Source organism: Mustelus asterias, chromosome 22 (genome assembly GCF_964213995.1).
Source record: "Mustelus asterias chromosome 22, sMusAst1.hap1.1, whole genome shotgun sequence".
Lineage (NCBI taxonomy): Eukaryota > Metazoa > Chordata > Chondrichthyes > Carcharhiniformes > Triakidae > Mustelus > Mustelus asterias.
The window spans coordinates 11,793,362-11,816,465 of NC_135822.1; the positions used below are offsets into that span (position 1 = coordinate 11,793,362).

The window sequence follows — 23,104 nt, forward strand, 5'->3', positions numbered from 1 at the left end:
GAGAGTGCAGAATGTAGTGTTACAGTCATAGCTAGGGTGTAGAGAAAGATCAACTTAATGCAAGGTAGGTCCATTCAAAAGTCTGACTGCAGCAGGGAAGAAGCTGTTCTTGAGTCGGTTGGTTTGTGACCTCAGACTTTTGTATCTTTTTTCCCGAAGGAAGAAGGTGGAAGAGAGAATGTCCGGGGTGCATGCGGTCCTTGATTATGCTGGCTGCTTTGTCGAGGCAAAGGGAAGTGTAGACAGAGTCAATGAATGGGAGGTTGATTGGAGAAGGGTAGAAAACTAATTGTAGTCTTACACTTTGTGCCTTTTGTCTGAAGACAACTCATTTTTGGTGGAAGGCAAACTCATTTTCGAGTTTGGAATCAAAGTAGTTCACCATTTTTGTGGCTTTCATTCCAATATTCTGACTCGGGGACATACGTCAGAGCAATGAACACATCGAAAAAACAAGCTAAGGAGATGAGGAAATTTGCACAATAGGTCAGATAGCAGTTTAAACACACTGAGACCTATTCTATTTCTTTCCTCTCAGGAAAGGGGGAGGTAGAGTGATTTTTAAATTTATTTTTGGTGAGTTTATGTTGAAATGGCCATTACTATTACTGATCTTTAATTTGCATGCAATTCCGTTATCCTGACATTGCAACAGCTTGTTCTGTCACAATCTGATTCATGACGTCTGCATTAAAAACAACCACAAGCCATGTACAAAATTACAAGTAGCTTGTGGGTGGTTTTTGTGGAATTTGCGACGTCAACAATGACACCAGAAGCAGCACAAACGGAAAGCTAAAGCTTCTGACAGGAGTACCAAGGCTTACTATATTCAGCAATCTGCTGCTGATTGAAGCAGCTAATAGCAGATATTCCCTACATTACCGTGACAAGTCTTTTATGTTCTGTACTCAAGTGTGACACCTCAGCCTTCCAATGACAACAGTAATCAGGTACAGTAAATAAGGCTACTCGAACTTTCATATTCAGTAGAAATTTCTGAAAGGAAAGTTGTTGGGAAAGATTTGTATCATGTGGCTTAAAAGTTTGCGTTTTGCATTTAAAGTGAAACATACGTTGCCACTCCTTTTTATTCTTATGTGACTTGAGTTAAGTCATCCCTCTGTGAGGGATTAATATGAAAGTAAATTGATATATTGCTTTATTCAGATTTACTAAAAACACTTACCTGTCTAGTATTTGCAATTAGATATTTCCAACCTGGTGATGGTGTTCCATATAGATTGAAAAATTATAAGGGTGTTGTATCAGTGATGATAATAATATAGGGAACTGCACTGATCCTAAACTAAGTTCACTCGTAGATGATCGATGTATATGTATGTATGTGTTTGTGCCATCCAGAGTCCCATATTGGCTGTCTTTCATAAGCTCATAAGATATAGGAGCAGAATTAGGCCATTCGGCCCATCGAGTGAGTCTTTGACTCGCTTCATTTCCTGTAGTGGCTTCTCTTATCACACCCTGTGCTTGGATCTATCCTTGTACTTATCCTGGTTCTCATCTACATCCTGCCCTGGTGATATTCATCTGAAGACATGACGTCAGCTTCTGCATGTGCACTGCCCCACACCCAGCTCAAACTCACCACCACCTCTCTCAGGTCATCCATTGGCTCTGTGCTGTCAAATTGCTTGTCTGACATCCGTTCCTGAATGAGCTGCAACTCTGTCTGCTTAAACTGTGGAGGAATTAAATTAATTAAAACCATTCAGAATGACAATGCCATTGTCTTTGATGGCAATACAAACTGTGTCACAGGTTCCAGCCCCCTCCCTAGCCACTGTCTCAGACTGAATTAGATTGACGCTGAGCTGAGCTTCTAATCCAATAACCTACTGAGCCACTCTTGCCGGAGTACATTCTATGCATTCTATGTCCTGGCTACCCCTGGTACTTCTTCCAAGTGTGTTTCAATGTAGAGGAGCCCTGATTCATCAACTGAGGGCAGACAGCATGTGGTAGGAGTTCTTTTGCCTATGTTTGACTTAATGCCATGATAATTCATAGGATCCAAAGTGAATGTTGAAGACTCCTAGAGCCACACTAGAACCAAGGGGCACAGTTTCAAAATAAGGGGTCTCCCATTTAAGAAGGAGATGAGACAGAATTTCTTCTCTTGGGTTATCTTTGGGAATTCTTTACCTTTTGAGAGCAGTGGAGGCTGGATCATTAAATATATTCAAGGTTTAGTTAGGTATATTTTGATCTACATGGGAGTCTATGGATGGCACGGTGGCACAGTGGTTAGCACTGCTGCCTCACAGTGCCAGGGACCTGAGTTCGATTCCCAGCTTGGGTCACTGTCTGTGTGGAGTCTGTACGTTCTCCCCGTGTCTGCGTAGGTTTCCTCCAGGTGCTCCGGTTTCCTCCCACAGTCCGAAAGACTTTCTGGTTGGGTGCATTGGCCTTGCTAAATTCTCCCTCAGTCTACCCAAACAGGCGCCAGAATGTGGTGACTAGGGGATTTTCACAGTAACTTCATTGCAGTATTAATGTAAACTTACTTGTGACAGTAATAAATATACTTTAACTTTAAACTCAAGGTTTTTGGGATTGGCAGGAAAGTGAAGTTATGGCCACAATCTGATCAGCCATGATCTTATTGAATGGCAGAACAGGCTTGAGGGGCAAAATGGCCAACTCCTGCTCCTCTTTTTTATGTACTCATTTTTCCTCCTGACTTTATGTTTTGGTGGCACATCAGCTCAGGTGTGACTGTCCTACTTTTGGGTCAGGTCATTCAGGATGATGATGGAGGAGTCTGAGAGGTTGGCTGAAAACCATGATTTTGTGGTAGCCATGATGTGGATTTTCCGGCGTTGGACTGGAGTAGGGACAGTAAGTAGTCTCACAACACCAGGGTTAAAATCCAACAGGTTTATTTGGTAGCACGAGCTTTCAGAGCGCTGCTCCTTCATCAGGTGAGTGCCTGATGAAGGAGCAGCGCTCTGAAAGTTCGTGCTATCAAATAAACCTGTTGGACTTTAACCTGGTGTTGTGAGACTACTTACCATGATTTTGTGAGTATGGCTGAGACTCTTGCTTGACCAATCTGTGGGACAGGTCAAATTTCTGGTAGAACCTCCCGGATGTTAGTGAGGAGCACTTTGCAGCGTTGACATGACTGGGCGAGCCTTTGTGGTGTCTGGTGCCGGGCCAATGTGGTGGTCCTTTTATTTTAGTCTTTCTTGGTCTGGACTGCAAATTAGTGTCCATGCCTTAGGCATCTATTTTCTTACTACAACTGTATTCCTAAATGAATTGACAATTTCCTTCCCATCTCAGTTTTGGTCCCCTTGGATCCATTTAATAGTCATTACTAGAAACCTCATTCTCTGCAAAGGAAATCAGTGCTTCAAATTTGGTTGGAGTGACGAATTTGCTTTGGATGTTCCTGCTCTGCCCTGTGTCTCTCCTCGCCTGTGGATAGTCAACATGCCTTCCTCTATCATTTCCAGCTGCCTGTCTCTCAGGAAGTGGTAACCCTCTGAAACTCTTGCTTCAGAACCCTTGCTCCATATGTGTTGAACTGTTTCTAATGCAGTTCCAAATTCTATGATCTTGAGCTCAAATAAGCTAGTTGCAGACATGTCCCTATGATGTGAGTGAATCTTTTCTTTTCTGCAGCATTTGTAGAGGTGGAGCGGCACGGTGGCACAGTGGTTAGCACTCCTGCCTCACAGCGCCAGGGACCCAGGTTTGATCCCCGGCTTGGGTGACTGTCTGTGTGGAGTTTGCACATTCTCCCTGTGTCTGTGTGTGTTTCCTCCGGGTGCTCCAGTTTCCTCCCACGGTCCAAAGATGTGCGGGTTAGGTGGATTGGCCATGCTAACTTGCCCCTTAGTGTCAGGGGGATTAGCTAGAATAATGCATGGGATTATGGGGATAGGGCCTGGGTGGGATTGTGGTCGGTGGAGACTCAATGGGCCGAATGGTGGCCTCCTACACTGTAGGAATTCTATGAGGTGCTTCCTTTCTTTTTATTCTCTTTTGATTAGTTTATTTATAGTTAATTAAATGGTTACATAATAATTACATCATGACTGTAATGCTACTAATTATTACTTTTTTAATATTAATCAATTTAGGTTCCTGTCTGTTCAGTCTGAGCTTGTTGTTTTTAAGTAGATATTTACCCCGCATACTCAGCAACTTTTCTTTCCCAATCAATTTGCTTATGTTTTTACTTAATTTTATATTCAAGTTATACTCAAATTCAAAGGTATACATACCCAACTCCTAGTCTGTAGTATTTGAGAACCCCATAAATATTGTACTTTCTGATGATCCCCAAGGACGCGATTAATTTAATCTTTTCTTTGGCTTGGTTTATTTGTTGTTGCTAGTGTTTTAAACATGGTTGAGTGAGAGTTGATGGATTGCTGTTGGACCTTTTCTGGTTTTGCATTGACGTTACAACTGTGCGGGCATTAGCGAGAGCACACCTGGGATACTATGCTTTTTCCTGCTTAAGGAGATATATTCTTGCGTTGGAAACAGTTCGGAGAAGGTTTACTCGGCTGATTCCTGGGATGAGACGTTTGTCTTATGAGGAAAGGTTGAGCAGGTTGGGCCTATACTCATTGGAGTTTAGAAGAATATGAGATGCTCTTAATGAAACTTAAGACTCTGAGGGAGCTTGACAGGGTAGATAGAGGCTGGGAGGATGTTTCTGAATCTAGATATAGCTCAGTTTAAAAATAAGTGGGAGTTTCCCATTGAAGATGGAGATGAGGAGGAGTTTCTTCTCTCACAGGGTCCTTTGGAATTCTCTCCCCAGCAATCAGTTGAGGCGTGGTTATTGAATATATTCCATTCTGAATTAGACAAGTTTTTGATTGAGGGATGAAGGATTATGGGGACAGACATGAAAGTGGCCACAGTTAGATTAGGCATGGTCTTTGTTAGGGAGAAAAATACAGCTACTCGGCTATAGTGTATACCTTACTCTCTCACTCTCAAGAAAACCAGACGAAGGCACTTGGAATTTCAGTCAGGGCCTTTATTACAAACTATAGTATGGGCTGGTCCCAGTGCTCCAACTAGTGGTTCACCAAGGAGTGCCAGGACTTATACAGACATTTATCGTTAAGATCCAGTTACAAGAAATTAGCATATACCGATCAAAGATGTAGATTTATAATAGGAGTTATCTATATTCTCACACAATTAACAATTGGGATTACATAATGTATAACATATGGGAATAGTTCATAGAATCATTTTGATTTGATTTTTTTTGGCACATGTATTCGGATGCAATAAAAAATATTGTTCCTTGAGCGTGATACAGACAAAGCATACTGTTCCTAGAGTACATAGAGGAGAAGGGAAAAGGAGGCCATTTGGCCCCTTGAGGCTGCACCACCAGCAATCCCACTCAGGCCCTATCCCTGTAACCCCACGTATTTATCCCAGCTAGTCTCCCTGACACTAAGGGGCAATTTAGCATGGCCAATCAACCTAACCTGCATATGTTTGGAGTGTGGGAGGAAACCGGAGTACCAGGAGGAAGCCCATGCAGACCCGAGGCTTGAATTGAAGCCTGGTCCCTGACACTGGGGGCAACAGTGATACAAATATATGTAGAGGGACAGGTAGTTTTGAGGAAGCGGCGGGGGGGGGGGGGGGGGGGTCTGCAGAAGGACTTGGAGAGGTTAGGAGAGTGGGCAAAGAAGTGGCAGATGGAATACAATGTGGAAAAGTGTGAGGTTATGCACTTTGGAAGGAGGAATGGAGGCATAGCCGGATTAGGCAGGAATTGGTGGATGTTGATTGGGAGAGGATGTTTGAGGGTAAGTCCGCGTCTGGCATGTGGGAGTCTTTTAAGGAACTATTGATAAGGCTGCAGGATAGGCATGTGCCTGTAAAAAGGAAAGATAGGAAAGGTAGGATTCGAGAGCCGTGGATAACCAGGGAAATTGAGGATCTGATTAAAATGAAAAGGGAGGCGTACGTTAAGTCCAGGCAACTGAAAACAGATGGAGCTCTGGAGGAATACAGAGAGAGTAGGAAAGATCTCAAACGGGGAGTTAGAAGGGCAAAAAGAGGTCACGAGATGTTCTTGGCAGGCAGGATTAAGGAGAATCCTAAGGCATTCTATTCATACGTTAGGAACAAAAGAGTTGTCAGGGAGAAAATCGGACCTCTCAGGGACAAAGGAGGGGAATTATGGTTAGAACCCAAGGGAATAGGGGAGATCCTAAATGAATACTTTGCATCGGTATTCACGAAGGAGAGGGGCGTGTTAACCGGGAGTGTCTCGGAGGGAGGTGTTGACCCGTTAGAGAAAATCTCCATTACGAGAGAGGAAGTGTTAGGTTTTTTAGGGAACATTAAAACTGACAAAGCCCCAGGGCCTGATGGCATCTATCCTCGACTGCTCAGGGAGACGAGAGAGGAAATTGCTGGGCCTCTGACGGAAATCTTTGTCGCTTCTTTGGACACGGGTGAGGTCCCTGAGGATTGGAGGATAGCGAATGTGGTCCCGTTGTTTAAGTAGGGTAGCAGGGATAACCCAGGAAATTATAGGCCGGTGAGCTTGACGTCCGTGGTAGGGAAGTTGTTGGAGAGGATTCTTAGAGACAGGATGTATGTGCATTTAGAACGGAACAATCTCATTAGTGACAGACAGCATGGTTTTGTAAGAGGGAGGTCGTGCCTTACAAATTTGGTGGAGTTTTTTGAGGAAGTGACAAAAACGGTTGATGAAGGAAGGGCCGTGGATGTCGTCTATATGGATTTCAGTAAGGCATTTGACAAAGTCCCACATGGCAGGTTGGTTAAGAAGGTTAAGGCTCATGGGATACAAGGAGAAGTGGCTCGATGGGTGGAGAACTGGCTTGGCCATAGGAGACAGAGGGTAGTGGTCGAAGGGTCTTTTTCCGGCTGGAGGTCTGTGACCAGTGGTGTTCCGCAGGGCTCTGTACTGGGACCTCTGCTATTTGTGATATATATAAATGATTTGGAAGAAGGTGTAACTGGTGTAATCAGCAAGTTTGCGGATGACACGAAGATGGCTGGAATTGCGGATAGCGAAGAGCATTGTCGGGCAATACAGCAGGATATAGATAGGCTGGAAAATTGGGCGGAGAGGTGGCAGATGGAATTTAATCCGGATAAATGCGAAGTGATGCATTTTGGAAGAAATAATGTAGGGAGGAGTTATACAATAAATGGCAGAGTCATCAGGAGTATAGAAACACAGAGGGACCTAGGTGTGCAAGTCCACAAATCCTTGAAGGTGGCAACACAGGTGGAGAAGGTGGTGAAGAAGGCATATGGTATGCTTGCCTTTATAGGACGGGGTATAGAGTATAAAAGCTGGAGTCTGATGTTGCAGCTGTATAGAACGCTGGTTAGGCCACATTTGGAGTACTGCGTCCAGTTCTCTGCACTCTCTCCAATGCCTCCACGTCCTTCTGGTAGAAGGACGTGGAGGCATTGGAGAGAGTGCAGAGAAGGTTTACCAGGATGTTGCCTGGTATGGAGGGTCTTAGCTATGAGGAGAGATTGGGTAGACTGGGGTTGTTCTCCTTGGAAAGACGGAGAATGAGAGGAGATCTAATAGAGGTATACAAGATTATGAGGGGTATAGATAGGGTGAACAGTGGGAAGCTTTTTCCCAGGTCGGAGGTGACGATCACGAGGGGTCACGGGCTCAAGCTGAGAGGTGCGAAGTATAACTCAGACATCAGAGGGACGTTTTTTACACAGAGGGTGGTGGGGGCCTGGAATGCGCTGCCAAGTAGGGTGGTGGAGGCAGGCACGCTGACATCGTTTAAGACTTACCTGGATAGTCACATGAGCAGCCTGGGAATGGAGGGATACAAACGATTGGTCTAGTTGGACCAAGGAGCGGCACAGGCTTGGAGGGCCGAAGGGCCTGTTTCCTGTGCTGTACTGTTCTTTGTTCTTTGTTCATAGACTATTTTCCAAATGGGAAAATGTTTAGAAAATCAGAAACACAAAGAGACTTGGGAATAATTGTTCAAGATTCTCTTAAGGTTAACGTGCAGGTTCAGTCAGCAGTTAGGAAGGCAAATGCAATGTTAGCATTCATGTCGAGAGGGCGAGAATACAAGAGCAGGGATGTACTTTTGAGGCTGTATAAGGCTCTGGTCAGACCCCATTTGGAGTATTGTGAGCAGTTTTGGACCCCATATCTAAGGAAGGATGTGCTGGCTTTGGAAAGGGTCCAGAGGAGGTTCACAAGAATGATCCCTGGAATGAAGAGCTTGTCGTATGAGGGACGGTTGATGACTCTGGGTCTGTACTTGTTGGACTTTCGAAGGATGAGGGGGGAATCTTATTGAAACTTACAGGATACTGCGAGGCCACTAGTAGGAAAAACTAGAACAAGAGGGCACAATCTCAGGCTAAAGGGACGATCCTTTAAAACAGAGATGAGGAGGAATTTCTTCAGCCAGAGAGTGGTGAATCTGTGGAACTCTTTGCCGCAGAAGGCTGTGGAGGCCAGGTCATTGAGTGTCTTTAAGACAGAGATAGATCGGTAAGATTGATTGATAAGGAGATCAGGGGTTATGGGGAAAAGGCAGGAGAATGGGGATGAGAAAAAAATCAGCCACGATTGAATGGCGGAGCAGACTCGATGGGCCGAGTGGCCTAATTCTGCTCCTATGTCTTATGGTCTAATCACTGTGCCGCCAGTTGTCCAATTGCAACTTGTGCATGTCCACCTAATTATAATATCACCAAGTGCGTATTTGTTTCAACACAATCACGAAGTTATCTTTCTAACCAGTGGTATATCAACTGCCCTGTCCTATTGTCTCCTGTTAGAATTGACACTTAGCAAGCTGCAGCTGTACATAATTCAATTGTGCGTATGCTGTGTGACTGAGACATCCCTTGTAACTAGGAATTTTATGGTCCTTGAAGCTTAGCTGGGTCTGAGTGAATCAAGACCTGTGGTTTTCTCATAGATTTCCTGTATGACTGAGTTTAGCAGCTTGCAGCTTGCCAGATTTTTAAACTTGTGTGATTATTAACCCTTTTATAGCAGAGCAAGCTTGATGGGCCGAATGACCTTCTTTTGTCTCTCTTTCTTATGGTCTGTTTCATAGTTGTCAGTGTTGTTTCTGCTGTTCCACTTCCATCTCTTTTATTTTTGTTTATATCTTGCTCTCTAATTTTGTTTTGTTTTTCTGTCTTTCATCTTTTTCTGCTTCTCTTTCAGGTGGGAGGCAGTGGGACGGTATGTAGCGTGGTGGGAAAAAGAGCCACCAAAGGCAAGAGTTTTAATTTTTGAGTGGTGTTTGGAGAGATTTGTGGTCCCATCACTTGGCAGCACGGTGGCACAGTACTTCACACAGCTGCCTCACCGCACCAGGGACCCGATTCGATTCCTCGCTTGGGTTACTGTCTGCGTGGCGTCGGCACATTTTCCCTGTATCTGCGTGGGTTTCCTCCGGGTGCTCCGGTTTCCTCCCACAGTCCGAAAGACGTGCTGGTTAGTTGCATTGGCCATGCTAAATTCTCCCTCAGTGTACCCGAACAGGCGCCACAGTGTGGCGACGAGGGGATTTTCACAGTAACTTCATTGCAGTGAAGATACTGTGAAAGCCTACTTGTGACACTAATAAATAAAACTTTAAACTTGAGCTGCTGGAGTGATTGATTCCTGTTCACTCAGCCCAGTTTATGTTCAGAATAGTATCTGTTTCAACACCATTATCATTTTTAGCCTGTACCAGTTCGTGTGTGATAGGAATTCAAAGTTGCCTTCAGTGCTATGAGATGCTCGTCCTGCTACCTCCTTTTTTCTATTCACTTCAGTGCCTTCCATGTAGACAGAAAAGCTGTCATCAAGGCTGAGGTTTCAGAAAGAATTAGGAGAGCATTGTGAAAAGGAAATTGAATTTAGTTTAGGTGGCCTGCTTTATTATGAGAAAGGGTGGAGGCAAAGGGAATGGAAAGGCTCAGGGAAACTCATAGGACATGAAGGAATAACTGAGATTATCCAACCTGAGGACATGAAATGTGTCATAGAAATGTAAGTTGTTTTTTTCTTTCACAAGGATTTTGAAGAAACAGACTTCTTTTGTAATGTCTAGTATAAATTTAGTAAGAAGTCTCGCAACACCAGCTTAAAGTCCAACAGGTTTATTTGGTAGCAAAAGCCACTAGCTTTCGGAGCGCTGCCCCTTCACCTGATGAAGGGGCAGCGCTCTGAAAGCTCGTGGCCTTTGCTACCAAATAAACCTGTTGGACTTTAACCCGGTGTTGTGAGACTTCTTACTGTGTTTACCCCAGTCCAGCATCTCCACATCATAGTATAAATTTGCCACAGGAAGTGGCTTTGTCCTTCCCGTGTCTTTGATCACTGACAGTAAAAATGCAAAAAGGATCAAATCTTTTCAGTTGAAATGCTGCATTGTAAGTCCCTCATTTTCTGGTACAGTTACTGGTTCAAGTCTTTCTCGGGTCCACATCTCAGTTGACCTTTCACTTGAGCCCCATGTTCAGCAATGCTGCGAACCAATGAATGTTCCATGTGTCATTGCTATAGATGGGTTGTAATGGAATGGCTGGGTAACAGATAAGAGCTCAAGAAATCAAGTTGTCCTCTTCTTTTTATTCTTGAGCTGTTTGCCCAAAGGCACAGTAACATCATCTCCACCATGAGTTGGGCAAGGAGGAACGTCCTAAATCCACCCCATGTCGAAACCAGGATTGGACCCTGTGCTGTTGGCACCAATCTGGTCCATCTCAGCCATCCAGCTACCTGAGCCAACTGGCTCCTTTTACAGACAGTTGTAACTTGGAGTTATGGATAGTGATGGTAAAGGCTCCAATTTCTTTCCATCACAAGGCTGACAAAGAAACCCACCGGCTCTTAACCCCTGCCACTGCCGTGCGTTGGAAAGATATGCAACCCGTTTGGTCACATTATGAAAACACACCTTTGTGGCCATCAAGTCCTGGAGTGGGGCTTGAAAATGAACCTTCTGACTCGGGAGCAGGGCTGCTGCTCACTGTGCCACAAGATGACACAAAGCAGGTCTATCAAAAGCATTGCACACAATGCAGCCAATGGTCTATGTGTAAGCCCTTCCCCTTCTTACAGCTTTCAGCAGCAGTCTTACTGTTTCTCCTTTCTGGGTGTCCATCTATGGCCTGACCAGCTGTGGGATATGGTTAAACCTAGATACAATTCTGCTCCTTCTGTTTTTCAGGCTTTCCAACCTTTCTGTAACAAGTGAAATAGCCCATTTAAGATTTGACTAAACAGAATCATTGCTCCTGTTTGGTTTTCTCTTATAATGAATGAAGAAATTGCAGGGCAATGGCAAAAGAGAATAGAATTAATTGGATGGATCTTTCAAAGAGTTAGCATGGACTCGATGGGCCAAGTGGCATTGTAGAAATTAAGAGCTCATTCTTTGGGAAATTGCAGGTACAGTCTCTGGTGTGGAATGTGGTAGCATTCCTGAGTGTGATCCTTGAATGAAAAGTCAGCTGGAATTATTAACATATGTAAGAACATACAAATTAGGAGCCGGAGTGAGCCATTCAGCTCCTTGAGGAGAAACATCGGCTCAGTATCCACCTTGTCAAGTCCCCGCACGCACCTCTCACTCTATCTGCTAAATTCCAATGGCTATAGGCCTGGCCTGTCCAAACTTTTGTCAAAATAATCCCCATCCCATGTCTCATTGAGTGAACATTCAAGAACTGTTTCTAATGCATTTATATCATTTTTTAAGTAAGGACACCAAAACTGTGCATAGTACTCTAGATGTGGGCTCACCAATGCCATGTACAACTGTATCAAAACACCCCCACTTTAATGTTACAGTTGTGCTGTAATAAATGACAACATCCCATTTGCCTTTCTAATCACTTGCTGTACCTGTACATTAACATTTTGTGATTCATGTACCAGGACACCCAGATCCCTCTGTACCTCAGAGTTCTGTAATCTCTCTCTATTTAAATAATATACTGTTTTTCTATTCTTCCTACCAAAGTGGACACGTTAACATTTTCTCACTTTTACTCCATTTATCAATTTTCTGCCCACTCATTTAACTTGTCCAAACCCCTTTGCAAACTTCTTATATCCTCTACACAGCTCACTTTCCTATCAATCTTTGTGGCATCAGCAAACATAGCAATTGGGAACCTGAACAATTTTGCTCCAGCAAATAAGAAGACTCGCCTAATCAAAACTTGGCCTCTCTGGTGTAGCAAAGATCGCACCACCAGCAGTGAGTGCAGTATCCTAGGTTAGAAATAATATATGTTAAATGCTGCCTCATATTTGCTGTTTGTGTGGAGTCCTGGCCTACTCTGTATTTTCAGCATGTTTTGTAAAGTTCTGACTTTATGCCTCAGCTGTTCTTATCTCGAGAGGCGTGACACCTCTTTTTTCTTAACAATTGCAGGATCATGCGTCCCGATGATGCCAACATCGCAGGCAATGTCCATGGAGGTACAATATTGAAAATGATAGAAGAGGCTGGAGTCATCATTAGTACCAGGCACTGCAACAGGCAGAATGAGGTGAGTTTTGATAAATCATATAATATGTAAACTACCAGACATCCAGAGCTTTGTTGACATTGATTTATTTTGATAAGTGCAGACAAGCTGGTGGTGACTCCTTGAACACTGACTCACCATTGGCATGTATGTGGGGAAAACGGAGTGAGGAAAGATCCCATAAGAGGGCGGCACGGTAGCACAGTAGGGCGGCACGGTAGCACAGTGGTTAGCACTACTGCTTCACAGCTCCAGGGACCTGGGTTCAATTCCCGGCTTGGGTCACTGTCTGTGTGGAGTTTGCACATTCTCCTCGTGTCTGCGTGGGTTTCCTCCGGGTGCTCCGGTTTCCTCCCACAGTCCAAAGATGTGCGGGTTAGGTTGATTGGCCATGCTAAAATTGCCCCTTAGTGTCCTGAGATGCGTAGGTTAGAGGGATTAGTGGGTAAAATATGGAGGGATATGGGGGTAGGGCCTGGGTGGGATTGTGGTCGGTGCAGACTCGATGGGCTGAATGGCCTCTTTCTGTACTGTAGGGTTTCTATGATTTCTATGATAATTTAGTTGAGAATGCTTGGGTTGAAATACCTGTCTTTCCGCTAAATGCGATGCTGCCAGATATTGATTCCTGTCAAGTACGAGAGCTTGGGTTTATAGAAGATGCAAAAGGATGGATGCTGTATAGTTCATAATGAGCGAACAGATTGCATTATACTTTTATTTCTGTGCTGAGATCCGTTGGTTTCAACAGTTCCTACCTTTGACCTTGCACCAGGAGGTAAAACAGCCAAATGATTTTAAAGTGAAGTTTATTTGTTGGGAGCAGTAGCTGCAGCCTGGTAAAGTGATTTAATCTCCTCTCTCTATTGTTCGTGTTCCCAACAAATGGATAGATTGAGGTAATGAGAGGTATTGTAAGAACAAGCTTGTATTTGCATTGTACCCTTAGCGTGCCTCTCAGTAAGGTGTCAACTCAGTTAATTTGTATAGTAAATGTTGATTTGTAAATAAATACAAGCCATTTTGTGTATAGCATTGTGTCAGAAACTGCAATGAGATGAATGACTAGCTAATCTATTTGTGGTGGTACTGGTTGAGTGCAAAATGTTGTCTGGGTAGTTGAAGACCTCTTTGCTCTTCTTGAAACAATGGGAACTTTAACTTTCATCTGACACTCAGAGCATGCACCCAAGTTCTCAGTTTAATGCTTTGTGTAAGGATAGCAGCAGTCCTTGAGTACTGGACGATGACTTGTCACCATAGATACTGTGTTCCAGTCCTCCATGTGGATCTTCAACATCCAACCTTCTGTATCAGAAACGTGACTGCCACTCACTGAACCTAGCTGCTGTGATGGACCTATCAATACTTCTTCTGGTTTTCAGGTTTTTAAAATGCCTTGGAAGGAAGCAAGTGTGACAAAGTCTGTGTCACTGAGCATCTGGTTGTGAGGCAGAGGCCCGCAAGAATCAGTTCTATTCTGTCTTGTTTCTGAAGAGGAATTCTGGAAAGGGGAGATAGCAAATAAGCATGTTTGGGAACCACAATTTAATCCAGCACGATCCTGTCAGCTCTTTAGAGTAAGTTGTACTTTGCCATGAACTTTCTAAACTATTAAATTGATATTGCTTTAATGGTTTTTATTTATGGTGATGTTATAGACTTCTGGTTTTTGTTATTCGGCTACTAACTTAAACTCTTTCCAGGCACTGGTTTAGTGTGACAAAACCAAAGGACAGACTCAGATTCTCTTAAACAACTTCCATTTATTTAACATTTTAGGTACCAAGCTCAAACTCACAACAGTTGCAACACTTTTAACTCTTTCACTGAACATTAATTCTAGTCCTTTAACTGAAAACAGATACTACCTGGTTTAGAATGAAATGGCCAAGTCGGTTCCTGATGTAGATTCCACTCTCGGGGTCCTTCTCTGAAGATGTTCCTTCAGGGCACCCTTGTGATGGTTGATCTCTGAGTTATCGCTGAAGACAAAAGACTGAAACATCTCTTTTATCCCCAAACTGTCCCAACCTTCCAGAAAGTACTCTGGACTCAGCCAATGGTGTAACCAGAAACCGATCACATTATTTTACCAGGCTAGTGGAGTTACTCACAGACAATTCCATAATGCTTAGTTTAAATTGCATGTAGGTCACATGGCCTCAACCCATATATGGCTGTGGCTCTGCTGTGTCGAGCTTAGTTCAAACAACTATCCTTATTTGGTCAATACAGGAAGTGTCAGGTCACAGCCCACAAGCCAGGTCACAGCTTGTAGCAACTTTACAGCATGCATCTGTGTTTGATTATAACTTCACCAACAATCCTAGCATGCTTGACTCAGTCACAATTGCTCTTGCAGCTAATATTGCCATTATTGTTGTTATCATACTATTGTAGTAATCGTTCCTCTCTCTGACCACAGTTTATATTTTATATGAGGCAAATTGTCACAGCCCCAGGATATTGCTGCATGAGATCTTCCGAGCACCATCCTAGGACCAACTATCTTCAGCTGCTTGACCAATGACTTCTCCTTCATTGTAAGTTCAGAAGTAGGACAGTTTGATGATGATTGCATTGTTTTCAGATTCATTGGAAATCCCTCAAATAATGAAGCGGTTCATGTCCGACTGCAGCCAGACCTGGATGACATTTGGGCTTGGTTTGATAAATGGCAAGTAACATTTGTTCCAGACAGTGGCCATCTCCAACAAGACAGAATCTAACCATCTCCTCTTGACAGTCAACAACATTGCAAAGTGCAGCAATAGTTTTCTTGCAGATGATACCCAGCACCACCTCCCTGTTGCGAAATTATCAGACTGATATTTGATTTCTAGTGCTGGATGAGCAGAAATTTCTTCCTATTAAATAGTGGGAAGACTTTTTTTAAAATTAATTCGTGGGGCATGGGCATCACTGGCTGGCCAGCATTTATTGCCCATCCCTAGTTGCCCTTGACTGAGTGGATTGCTAGGCCATTTCAGAGGGCGGTTGAGAGTCAGTCACATTGCAGTGACTCTGGAGTCACATGTAGGCCAGACCGGGTAAGGACAGCAGATTTCCTTCCCTAAAGGACATTAGTGGACCAGATTTCCAGACAATTGACAATGGTTTCATGGTCATCAGTAGATTCTTAAATCCAGATATTTTTTATTGAATTTGAATTCCGCCATCTACCGTGGCGGGATTCAAACTCGGGTCCCCAGAACATTAGCTAAATTTCTGGATTAATAATCTAGCGATAATACCACTAGGCCAACACCTCCCCTGAGTGAAGCTGTTGTTTTCCGAACCCACTCAAAACCCTATTCCATAATTATTGGCTTCATCCTTCTCTCTGATAGAAGGTAATTGCAGGCCAGTGAGTCTTATATCAGTGCTAGGAAATTATTTGAAAAAATTCTGAGGGACAGAATTAATCTGCACTTGGAGATACAAGGATTAATCAAAGTTATTCAGCATGGCTTTGGCAGCAGGAGGTCATGTCTAACAAACTTGATTGAATTTTTCAAGGAGGTAACCAGGTGTGTGATTAAGGCAGTGTAGTTGATGTAGTCCACCTAGACTTCAATGAGGATTTTGACACAAAAATTGAGGGTGTGGTAAATAGCGAGGAGGATAGCCCCTTAGATTACAGGATGCCATAGATGGGCTGCTTAGATGGGCAGAACATTGGAAAATGGAATTTAACCCAGAAAAGTGTGAGGTGATGCATTTTGGAAGGACTAACCAGGCATGGGGATATAGAATGAACGGTAGGATGCTATGAAGTGCAGAGGATCAGAGGAATCTCTGGGTACATGTCCAAAATTCCCTGAAGGCAGTAGGACAGGTGGATAAGGTGGTTAAGAAGGCATATGGAATACTTGCCTTTATTATCCGAGACATAGAATATAAGAGCAGGAAAGTTATGTTCATTTACAAGACACAAGCCAGGAGTGTGATGAAATACTCTTCAGCTGCTTGGATGAATGCAGTTGCAGCACTCAAGAAACAGGACACCATCAAGAAAGAAACATTCCATTTGATTGACAGCTCATCTAGCACCTTAAACATTCACCCCCTCTGCCACTGCTATATAAAGTGACTGCAATGTATACTGCAGGCAAGATGTATTGCAGTACTTCACCAAGGGTTCTTTGACAGCATCTTCCAAATCCACAACCTCTGCCACCTACAATAGCAGATGCATGCAAACACCAGTATCTTTGTTCTCTTCCAAGTCTAACATCAAGCTGAGTTGGACAAATATTGTTGTTCCTTCATCATAATGGGGTCAAAATCTCGGAATTCCCAACCAAAAAGCATTATGGGAGTACCTGAACCACACGGACTGCAGCCGTTTAGAAGCCTCACCACCAGCTTCTCAAGGGCAACTAAGCCTTGGCAATAAATGTCCATCTTTCTGGCAATGCCCATAACCTGAGAATGAATTTGAAAAAAAAAACAGATTACTAAAGCAGCAAGTGATGTGTGTAGAGTTAAGAATATCTCTGAGTTTGTTACAGCTGTTCAATTGTAGGCTGAATTTCATCTTCAGTCCAGTGCTCATCATATTTCAGTACAAAGTGTGGGCGGGCCAGTACAGTGGCACCCAGAATGGAGAAGGAAGTGAACTGTAATGACTCGGGAGGTTTACAGTCAAAATGTCAGACAAAGGGAGACAAAATTGTACAAAAGCCATCGGGAGTCTTTGGGTCACTGTAGACATGGAATTATCTCTCATTTGCTCACTCGGTCTCTCTTGCTGTCCCTCAATATGTTTCTTTCTATCTATAAAACGTCAAGCTAATGTCAGTAAGTGACAGCGTAGGATGCTGCTGCACTGCTTCTGTTGGCAGTGTGAGGCTGCAGGAAAAACATTGTGGGGCTGTTGTGTGGAAATAGTGATATCTTACACAATAACAATCCTCCTCCTTTCCTGAATTGAATTTCTGTGACCTTATAAATGCTGATATGACTTAGATTGACACCTGAAATTGGGATGTTAAATATATCAGGACAACTGTTTTGTATAATAATATCGTGCTAATACTTGAGTTTCTTTCGCTGAAGTCTCTTGTGTTATTGGATAAACACATTATTCCAGGAGAACATTGTAATATATGTATAAACATATTATTTATTAAACATATCAGTCATTAAACAAATTGGGGTGGCACAGTGGTTAGCACTGCTGCCTCACAGCGCCAGAGATCCAGGTTCAATTTCCGGCTTGGGTCACGATGTGGGTTTCCTCCGGGTGCTCCGGTTTCCTCCCACCATCCGAAAGAGGTGCTGGTTAGGTGCATTGGCCATGCTAAATTTTCCCTCAGTGTACCCAAGCAGAGTGTGGTGACTAGGGGATTTTCACAGTAACTTCATTGCAGTGTTAATGTAAGCCTACTTGTGACACATAAGTAAATCTTATTCTATTCTATCAACATCTCGAGGGTTACCACAGACCAGAAAATGAAATGGACTAACCATGTAAATACTGTGGCTACAAGAGCAGTGCAGAGGCTGGGAATTCTGCAGCGAGTAACTAACCTCCTGACTCCCCAAAGCCTGTCCACCATTTTCAAGGCACAAGTCAGGAGTGTGATGGAAAACTCTGCACTTGTTTGGATGAGTTCTGCTCCTACGCGATTTTCAAAATGAATCTCCCACACTCTCTGCATCACAGAGTGCCCTAATGTGAATCATGCTGAAAATCAGTGGGCAGGGCCTATTCCCGCTGGAGAGGCCGGCGCATGTGCCGATTTGTCAGCCCTGTAATGTCGGCCTCTCACTCGCTGGCCAGCTTGATCGTTGGCCAGCCCTGTGAACCCTGTATCGCTGCCCCTCTGACCACCCCCCCCCCCCCTCCCCCAGAGTGTGGGAGATTCAGTTTGAAAATCCCGCTGAAAAAGCCAGCGGGAATTACTCCAGTTTTTACGTAAATTTGACACTTCGCCCCTATCCTTTTGGTTGCACCAGCCATTCCTGCAACTGCTCTGAGTGATCCAATTTTAGAATCAATTAGTGCAGAGTGGCAGCGGGACCTCTCCCCAAAGGCCCCCCCCCCATTAGGCCCCACCCCCTTGGCCCTGCCTGATGCCTAATGGGCATTGCCAAGGTGTCCCCTTGGGCATTGCTACTTTGCCCCTTGGGCAGCACTAGGGGCCAGGGTGGCACTGCCAAGCTGGCAATGCCCAGGGGACACCCCCGACCCTCTGGGGGGCCTTGATGCCTTGATGGCCCCCCTTCCCTCCAACAGGGTTGGGCTGCATGCTCCCCGCAAGTGGGGAACAGTTGTAAACCCTGCTGGAGTAAAACACTCCTGGCCGTGGGGGGTGGGGGGGGGGGGGGGGGGGGGGGGCAGAGAGGCTGGCGAGCCCGGAGACTTCAGTCTTAATCCTGGTAATTATGTGTAAATATATTAAAATGCTGATTTAAATAAATTATACAGCTCCGTGCCAATTACTGGAAATCCGGCTGCCGGAGACTTGCGGAAGCTGTAGTGCCCAGCGGGGAGCTCACTAACCCGCCTCCACTTGAGTCTGGGAGAATTGCCCCCAATGTGGCAAAGTGGCAGAACGGTAGATGTTCACTTCTGGGGTTAGAGCAGGATTAGGCAATTATTTGGGCAGGAGGGTTTTTTAAAGGGTTTTGCTGAGCTGGTGAAGGCCGCACGCATAAATGTATTACGTTAACAACTACCATTAAATTTTGTTATAACAAGTATTGTACAAAGAACTCTTTGTGTCACTGCTGCACTCAGTAAGAATAAAAATTATTAACATGCTGATGAACATATGATACAGGTTTACTCAAAACTGATCTCAGCTATTGCTGTTATGCCATAAAACACATTACTCACCAAATGTAAAATTTTGTAAAAAATGTTTGTGGTTATGAACTTTCAGAAGATATTTTAATAGCTACAGGAAAGAAACAATTCGTATACCAACAATCGACATCAAATATTTTTTTTTATTTCAAAGAATTTTTTTATGGAAGCAATGACATCACAGCTCAAAATATATTCTTATACTTTGAAAGTTAGGTTAAAGAAAAATCTCACTAAATAGGAAGAATGAAGGCTCTGATGTGTATTAATCCAAGAATAAAAGATAGACACCTGTAGAGTAAAGGGTTAACATCAGGAACTCCTGATAGTGATGTGACTAGTGATGTTACAATAATGCAAAGCCTTATGATTAAGTGACCAAGATCTGGAGGGAAGCACTATTACGACCTTATGTAAAGTTACTGAGCTGTACGTAGATCTGTAAATAAACAAGAATAATTTTTATTAATAACAGTCAATGGTAGCATTCTTACAGGCAAACTCTAAAGAAACCCCATCTACACCCTGAACTCAAAACAAAATATGGTGGCAGCATAAAGGGTGTAAAGACCCAGAAAAACTCCCAAGAGACTATAGACTTGAAAGACCTATAAATCCTTGGAAAAAGAACAGAAGGAAAAAGATTGAAGACTTACCTGAGAACGGAGCTTTGTAAATGCTGTGTATGCAAGCAGATTTCTCAACCTGGAGTGTGGACAGCAATTAGTACACAATCTACAAGCCATAGTATTGAAGCAGAAAGTGATCCGGAGCTTAGAATGAGCGTGGAATCTACATTGCCACCCCCAGAACCTTTCTGAAGAGCTAAAGGCTCGCATCAGGCACAACACCGGGACAATTGGTAGAAGAGATTTTCCAGATATAGAACAACTTCAAGTTTGCATAAAAAGGAACAAAAGACCAGGTCAGTACTTTATATGGTAGGAGCTATTGCAGATGATGTGATAGTGAGAAGGGAGTCAATGAGGCTTCAAGCTCATTCGATGAAGTCCTCCAGGCATTCGATGCGTACTTCAGACTTTTCAAAGAAATTTGATCATAAAATGAGCAAAATTTAATAGGAGGAAACAAAAACTGGGAGAACGCATGGGTGCCTTCATACATGATCTCTACCAACTCTCAAGAGAATTGCAAGTATGGGATCTTCAGAGATGATTTAATATGCAATTGTTTCATAGTTGGGGTCTTAGATGAAACCAGATCTCTTGCAATCATGGGAAGATTTAACTCTAACCAAGACAGTGCGAATAGTGTGACAGATTGAGCTTAGGGAGCTGGACGGAGTGGTTGTTTGTGGGGAAAGTGATGCCTCTTGGGGAAAATATGAGTGAAACCATTTAAATATGTTGGGTAAAAAAAAGAGTGCGTAATGAAGCAAAAGCTTGCGAAGTCAGAAAAAAATGCCAGCTATCATTGTGAGTTTTTCTCAGTGTGGCGGGAAAACCCTGCACAAGCAGGAAGTATATCTCGCAGGGGGAGCAGAATGCTGCAACTGTGGAAATTTGGGACACTTTAAAAATGTCTTCCGAATTTAAAATACAAGTAGCTCACAGCAAGAAGGAGGAAATAACAAAGCCAAATTTATTTCAAGGAATGGAGGAGCTACAGAAAAAAGACAAGTAACCTTCTTCGGAGAAGTTAACAAAATAGAAAATAATTACTGTTGCATTAATTAGCAGTTGATGGGTACCCTACAGAATTCAAGCTAGATACTGGCACAGATGTTTCAGTATTATCTGATGATACAAAGTGGCTTAAAACTCCATCATCCTCCATCCAGTTTCAAGGTCCAGTAAAAACTGCACAAAGTAATAGGCCAACATTTGGTGAGATTACAAAACAAGGATAAAGAAATTATTGAACCCCTGTATTATTGAACCCCTGTATTTTATACAGAACCAGGAGTCATATTTTCCCTGTGTCTGCATGGATTTCCTCCGGTGCTCTAGTTTCCTCCCAAAGATGTGCAGGTGAGCTGGATTGGCCATGTTAAATTGCCCTTTAGTGTCCAAAGATGTGTAGGTTAGGTTGATGAGCCATGGTATATACACAGGGTTACGGGGATATGGCAGTGGAGGTGGGCAGCCTGGGTAAGATCCTCTTTCAGAGAGTCAGTGCAGACTTGATGGGCTGAATGACCTTCTTCCGCACTGTTGTGATTCTATGAATCATCATTGAGCAGATGGAAACATAAAAAATAGGAGCAGGAGGAGGAGTTGAGGCTGATTTACAAGGTTGATGAAATTGCTGATGAGCAGTCCAATAATGTATTTAAAACTGAATTTTCATCTCTATTTTGAAGCTTTTGAACATTGAAGATAAAATATCATGTAACCCGAAAGTTGGATGATAAGTTCATATGTCTCTTTACAGTGAAGAAGGTCCCTCACCCACTCTTGTACAAAGTGAAAAGTGAGAATGAACACATGTTACAACAAGGGTCATATCTCTAGTAACCAGATCAATTAAGTTTTGATCTGGAATAATCACAGCACCAATGCCTAGTGGTTCAATTAGAATCTGCATGGCCTCTACTCCATTAAACAAGTCAGTACAGGGTGAGATCCACCTAATAGCATCAGTAGATGGAAGTCCCACCAGAAAGTACCCTCTTCACAAAATTAGATGCCCACAGCAGGGTTTGGCAGTTACCTTTGGACAAAGAATCCGGATTGTTAAACTATTTTTATCATCCTATTTGGTCATTATTCTTTTAATAGATTAGCATTTGGAATTGCTTCTGTAGCTGAGATATTCCAAGGGACGATGTCTCAAATCTTGGAAGGCATGGAAATTGTAATATGCCACAAGATTGACATTTCTGTACCTGGTTCATTGAGGGAAGAGCATTCTTGTCGAGTGACAGCAGTCTCAAAGTCCTATTGGAAACAGTTTGAAATTAAATGACTGTAATAGAAAGAGCTCCACAGCTGGCATCTTACAGATTTGAGATAGACCAGGAAAATATCAGAAGGAACAGAAGAGCCATGAGATCATTGGGAATGAAACCACTGGAGTCTTGAACATACTATTTAGATCCACATGGAGACAAGGCTCTGAAAACAAATAGAAACTCTACAATCACCAGGTAGGATGACAAGAGCGTGCAGTTCATCCTCAACCTTGAAATTAAATTAAATCAGGACCAGGTCAGGGAGATTGCTCAAGACATCACAAAGACTAACCCTGTGAAATCTGAGACTTTGGAGGAAGATATAGGTGTATGTAAATAGTTGTCAACAAAATTTGATGGGGGCGGGGGGGGGGGGGGCGGTCTGGAGGTGGTGGTGTGAGGGTGGGGGGGAAAGATGTCGAGTAAAGGATTAGCATCAGGAGAACAGGGTACTGAGGTAACTGCTGATGTAACTGTGAAACAGTGTCACATGATTAAGTGACTGTTCTGGAGGGAAGCAGTAGTACAACCTTGTGTGGAATACTGAGACGTACATAGATCTGTAAATAAACAATTTTCTTTTACGAATTACAGTCTACGGTAGCATGCTTAGGGTAACGGGCAAATAAACTCTTCTAGACCCTGCTCGAGACGAAACAGCACCACCTCTGTTATTGCAATGTAGAGCACTGTTGCAAGGTGGTCATCGCCCATTGAAGATTTGTGTCTTGATTTATTGAATTTCGTCCCAGAATCTGTCTGCTCGCATATGTATGCTGATCCAAGCAGCATAAGTATCTTCTGAGCATGAACCTTGATCTTTGGAAAGCTCTACTCAT

General features: G+C 43.3%; 1 protein-coding gene across 5 annotated transcripts in view; it reads left to right on the forward strand.

The window, feature by feature from the left end:
- Nucleotides 1-23,104, forward strand: part of acot7 (acyl-CoA thioesterase 7) — a 260,402-nt gene that overhangs the window by 13,885 nt on the left and 223,413 nt on the right. For 3 of the 5 annotated variants that reach the window (XM_078238517.1, XM_078238514.1, XM_078238513.1), the window contains one exon: nucleotides 12,435-12,552. In XM_078238517.1, coding sequence (XP_078094643.1) covers nucleotides 12,439-12,552 — 114 coding nt within the window. In that variant the 5' untranslated portion in view covers nucleotides 12,435-12,438. Of the gene's footprint in view, nucleotides 1-768; nucleotides 954-12,434; nucleotides 12,553-23,104 lie in introns of those variants that run through there. The other 2 variants (XM_078238516.1, XM_078238515.1) reach the window with 2 other exon arrangements.